The 5,280-nt window shown below is 36.1% G+C and overlaps 2 protein-coding genes across 3 annotated transcripts in view; both read left to right on the forward strand.

The window, feature by feature from the left end:
* Positions 1-569: 569 nt before the first annotated feature.
* pex11g (peroxisomal biogenesis factor 11 gamma) lies at positions 570-4,837 on the forward strand. The gene is made up of 5 exons (XM_060878065.1): positions 570-911; positions 2,816-3,007; positions 3,111-3,289; positions 4,180-4,251; positions 4,407-4,837. Exons 1-5 carry the CDS (start codon positions 849-851, stop codon positions 4,615-4,617), a joined length of 717 nt encoding a protein of 238 aa, XP_060734048.1. The 5' UTR covers positions 570-848; the 3' UTR covers positions 4,618-4,837.
* Positions 4,838-5,180: 343 nt separating this feature from the next.
* The window catches only part of si:ch73-40i7.5 (amyloid-beta A4 precursor protein-binding family A member 1), a 9,432-nt gene continuing 9,332 nt past the window's right edge, over positions 5,181-5,280 (forward strand). The window contains exon 1 of one of the 2 annotated variants that reach the window (XM_060878052.1): positions 5,181-5,280. This exon is cut by the window's right edge and continues 114 nt beyond it. The gene's annotated coding sequence lies outside the window, so the exon portion shown is untranslated. The other variant, XM_060878041.1, reaches the window with a different exon arrangement.

Genomic DNA, 5,280 nt, shown 5'->3' on the forward strand with positions numbered 1-5,280 from the left:
TAATTTGGTCTACTTACTTATTAATTACTTTCTAAATCCCATATCAACCTCAACCACTTGAACAATAAGGAGAGACAAGAAATGAACAATATACAATTGCATGAATTATCCTTGAATTGAACAAAGTGTGTAACTAGAGGGAGAAGTTATATATATATCTTAGAATACATTTTTAAAATACACCTTTTAAAAGTTTATGTTAAATCCACTATTGTTTTATACAGCAGTGTTGCTTTTTTTTTAAATACGTGTTCATATTCTCCATACACTTGCATAGGTCACTTCCGGTTACTTACGAGAAATATGCAGACTTTTCTTTTGTCTGACGCTGTTGCCATGGTGACTCGTTATATCTGCGCTCCATTGATAATGGCTTTTTAAAGTTGCGGTGCACGCGCTTAACTCAGTCAACTTAGAGTTGATAAAACTAACTCTTTCAGCTGTTCTGTAACCGAAAACTCAGAGTTTCCCAACTCAGGGTTTGTCAACTCAGAGTTCAAGTTTAAACTCAGAGTTGGTTAAACCTCCTTTCTGAAACAGGCCCCAGAAGTCAGATATGTAATCTATTGTTCTGGTCTGGGGAAACAAGTTCCTGTTCAAAGTTCACCCTTCATGTGTTATTTTACTGTCTGCTGACTTTTAACCACATTTATGTAAAGGTTCGTTTTGGATTTTCGATGCAAATGTTTAAAAAAAAAAAAATCAACAACAACATTATTTCTATGTATAGTATACTTTAAATAATGTCAATAATGAGATAATGCTAGTGATATTAGAGAGGTAGCTTTTACAGGAGCAGTCAGTCTTGTGTTTTTGGAGATTGTGGACCATATATCTTAGTTATAATCATGAACAATTCATTTGAGTCTGCAGTGAATTTGTTGGAGTCCTACAGAGGAAGAGATAAAGTGGTGAGTGTTTGTTGTTTACTTAAATCCTGCTAGCTTGCAATTGTATGGGGTGCACGTGCAAAAATAAATACTCCTAATAACAACAACAACTATAATAATAATAATAATATGTAAAATGTGAGTGCATGTTACAATGTAAAAAAAGAATCTGGAGTAATTAATATTTAATTAAATCTGACACATAAGCTCCGCCCACTTTAACAGGAACACCTGTGCACGTGCTCATTGATGCAGTTATCTACAGGTACAGGACAAGAGCTTGAGTTAAAGTTCACATCAAATATCAGAATGTGGAGAAAAGTGGGATCTTTGTGACTTTAACCCTGGCATGGTTTTGGTTCCAGATGGCTGCTATGAGAATTTTAGAAACTCTTGATCTCCTAGGATTCGACTGCATTGGTTAGTTAACGTTGCTGGTTAAAGCATCAGGACTGGGAACTGAGCTTGGGTTTCTGTCTCGGTGGCGTTTTACATGTTCATTTACTCTGTCCTTTTGCAATAACGTCAGAGTCTCCTGTTTACTCCCATTGCATAAAACATGCTATTAGGCTAATTTAAATTGCCCCTAGGTGTGAATGAAATAATAATTGGTACCCCCCTGCCCACTCACCAGGACTTTACAATAACCAGAAACCAGGCAGGAAAAATCACTTCTGACCCTTTGCACCCTGGACACAACCTCTTTCAGCTCCTCCCTTCTCTCAGGCGCTACAGAACTTTGCTTACCAAAACTGCCAGACACAGGAACAGTTTCTTTCCCCAGACAATCACCCTGATTAACAACTCACCATAATTATATTCTCTGCTTTATATCTATAAGTACTGCATTATCAGAACTGTCAGTCCTCACATTATCAGTATATGTTACACACACTACTGTTGCTTCTGTATATTGTACAAAAGCATAATACTGCACAATATTATTAGCACTACCATGCACTTCTCACACTTTATGTACATAACTGATCAGACATATATTCTGTATTCATATTTAAATACTCCTACTGTCTATATTGTCTCACATCGTCTGTATTGTCTTGAGTAGTCCAAGCTAAATTTATAGTATAGTGTTATTTGTGTCTGTACTTTTGAGAGTCACAAAACAGCTGGAACCAAATTCCTTGTGTGTGTCGACACACTTTGCCAATAAACCTGATTCTGATTCCGATTCCGATTCTGATGTGTGCATCCATCGTGCAGGATGACTGGTGTCTCTCCCAAGCTGTATTCCCCACCATGGGCATAGCACAGAACCTGACAGAAGTATTACATGACATAAACATAACCTGAAAAGTTATGATCAAATTAATCATTAAAAAGAAAATAAAAAAAATAAAAAAATAATAATAATAATAATTGTAGTCACTCCCTATTTTATAAAGTTACATTCATTCATGAATTAAGATTCATTTTAAAATGAATGATTAATCTCCTGTCCCTTTGCCTCTGACAGTCGCTGTGTGTGTGAACACAGCATTCACATGACGTTCTTCACTCTTCACTGTCACTTAAACTAAATACACTTGAGTTGTTAATTGATGCATTTCTAATGTCTTACAAAATATGAGAATCTGGAGAAGGCTCTGAGCATCAACACCACAATTAAGCACACTGTTTGCTGTCTGAATCACACAACTGCACATATTACATGACAAATAGTTAGATCCAAAATAAAAAAAAGAAAGAAAAACACTATATTCCTTTAGACAAAAGCAGTGGATCAGTCAAGGCAAGTTTAAACAAAAATACAGCTTGCATTTGTAATCATTTTGAGTGTAGTTTTGTTGCTTAATTGTAGTCACTGGCTACTCATTTTGGTCAAAAAAACCATAGAGGACAGCAGTGTTAAAACCTGGGATGACTGTGAAACTGATGACTGTATGTATTTTTCACCTCTGTTTTAGATAAGGACAATTTGCTATGCATCGCAGCTGGTGGGTGGCATCATATCAAGAAAAAAAACAACCAACTACTCACAGCTCGGCAAGAGTTTCCTGCTCTTCTCAGCTCAGCTCAGTCACTGCCGGACTGTACTGCGCCTGTTTGATGACCTTTCCATGGCTGCTTACTCACTGAGCTATGGTCTAGGATCCACGGTACAGTACAGGCTCTTGTTAACTTATCACGGCCTTGCGGTAGCTGTAGAGTACTAAACGTATGGAGAATGTGTCTGAATAGTATTTTCAATGCCATTTACAGGAGGAAGACAAAGTGCTTCGGTGCATGTCGGTGCTGATTAATGTCGCAGATCAGCTGTATTATCCGTGTGAACATGTAGCCTGGGCAGCGGATGCAGAGCTCATTAAAGTCAAGTCTGACAAATGGTGGACACTGAGCACAGTGCTGTGGGGTGTATCTTTACTTCTGGGCATTCTCAGGTAAACAGGATGGGTTCTCCCACCAACATTCACCTGTAATCTCATAACATACAGTTGAGTTCATGAGTTTACAAAAACGTGCAGAATGTGCAAAAAAAAAAAAAATTTATAAAAATGAGGAATCATAAAAATCGCATTTGTTTTATGTTCAGTTCTGCTCTGAATAACCTAATTCATGTAACACCTGCTTACATCTAGGTACAATAATAACTGAATTTACACATAAGAAGCAGTTTAAAAGTTTACATACGTGTGAATTTTAATACTGAGTGTAATTACTGGCATGATCAAGTGATATGAGGTTTTAGAGACTTGAGACTTGCTTGACAAATATTAAAAAAAGACTCGACTTGACTTTGACTTGAGACATGTGTTACTTACTCCTCTGTGTAACGGCTCACTGTCCTTGACAAAAATCCTTCAGTTGCTGCACATTCTTTGCTTTTCTGGCATCTTCTGCATATTCGGCCCCTTTCTATCAGCGGCTATATGATTCTGAGATGCATCTTTTCACTCTGAGGAACTTGTACACTATTACTACATTACTACAATAATAACAGAACCAAAGAATTTAGAAAGATAAAAGCAGGAACAGTAAAATAAGGTAAAACATAAACAGTGGTGTATATATATATATATATATATATATATATATATATATATATATATATATATATATATATATATATATATATATATATATACACACACAAATGTGAAGTATTCTGATCTTTTTGTCATTTTGATCTTCTGTAAATGAATCCAAATTTAGAAAGGAAGTGATACCATTTTTTAAAAAACGAATTAGTAGTTTATCATCATTATTAATAGTGAAACTTTTGAATAAAACTTGATGTAAACTTCATCCCTTACTCATTATGTTATTGAAGATCACTTAAAGTAATCCAGAAATTAAGGAAGAAGGCACAGAAACGCAGAGAAGCAGGACACGGGGACAGCAGGTAGGTTTTTAGCTTTTTTTTTTATTTTTTTTAATATAAACACATTTATGTTTTGGAGTTTACAGCATAGATCGCTGTGTAAATAATGACTGCTTTTGAGAGTAATGATTGTCTTATTTGAATTAAATAATGTATTTTTATTTCATTTTTATTAGGGAGAATGCTGCTAGCACCACTGCAGAGATTCAGAAGCAGATTTGGGGAGAGTTTCTTAATATTCTTAGCAGCCTAGCAGATGTAAGCAACGCTATTCATTGGATGCCACCTGGATTTCTTTGGGCTGGTTGCTTCCCTGATTGGCTGGTGGGACTGTTAGGAACAGCCTCCTCCCTGCTTGGCATGCTGCACATGAGTACCAGTGATTAAAGTACAAGCATCTGACATGGTGTACTGTGGGGACCTGACTGAATGTCTTCTGTTTGTTTTTTCTTTCTTTTACATTCGAATTCTTATTAGGGTTTACATGGTAATGCAAGATTCACAATGTTTTCACATAATACACTGTAACATTAACATGTAAATTAGCTGCCTGATGTATGTAAAAGATGTACGCTGAAGAAGAATGATCAAGTACAATAAAATCAAAGCACAGAAATTAATTTATACATGAAAATTGGAATAATAGAGTGCTTCTTTTTCTTAGATAGATAGACAGACAGACAGACAGACAGACAGACAGATTGATTGATTGATTGATTGAGTTTGGGTTTGATTTCTTGTCCTAGCTAAATGTGCTCATAACAGCACAGAAAAGTGAATAACTAATAAATATAAGCAAACAAACAAATAAATAAAGACCGAAAATGCCCGAATAATATCGAAATACGAACATAAATACAGAAGTGGTTTGAGGAAGTATTTTTTCCCCTCACTCTCCCAGTGTAGAAATCGACTGTGCGGTCGTCGATTTGTCACGCCTTCATGGTTCGCGCATGCGCAGTCAGCATCCCATGTTAAACGATAAGGTTTGGAAATGGAGCTGAACTCTTCTAGTCTTGTTTGGGTTAGTTTCATGAACCTGGCTTGTGT

This window comes from Tachysurus vachellii, chromosome 1, assembly GCF_030014155.1.
Source record: "Tachysurus vachellii isolate PV-2020 chromosome 1, HZAU_Pvac_v1, whole genome shotgun sequence".
NCBI classification, from domain to species: domain Eukaryota; kingdom Metazoa; phylum Chordata; class Actinopteri; order Siluriformes; family Bagridae; genus Tachysurus; species Tachysurus vachellii.

Excerpts from the sequence above, each read along its gene's own strand:
- pex11g (XM_060878065.1), top strand. The coding sequence starts at position 849 with ATGAACAATTCATTTGAGTCTGCAGTGAATTTGTTGGAGTCCTACAGA. Across the intron at positions 3,290-4,179 it reads TTACTTCTGGGCATTCTCAG|ATCACTTAAAGTAATCCAGA; the intron begins GTAAACAGGATG and ends ATGTTATTGAAG. Across the intron at positions 4,252-4,406 it reads GCAGGACACGGGGACAGCAG|GGAGAATGCTGCTAGCACCA; the intron begins GTAGGTTTTTAG and ends CATTTTTATTAG.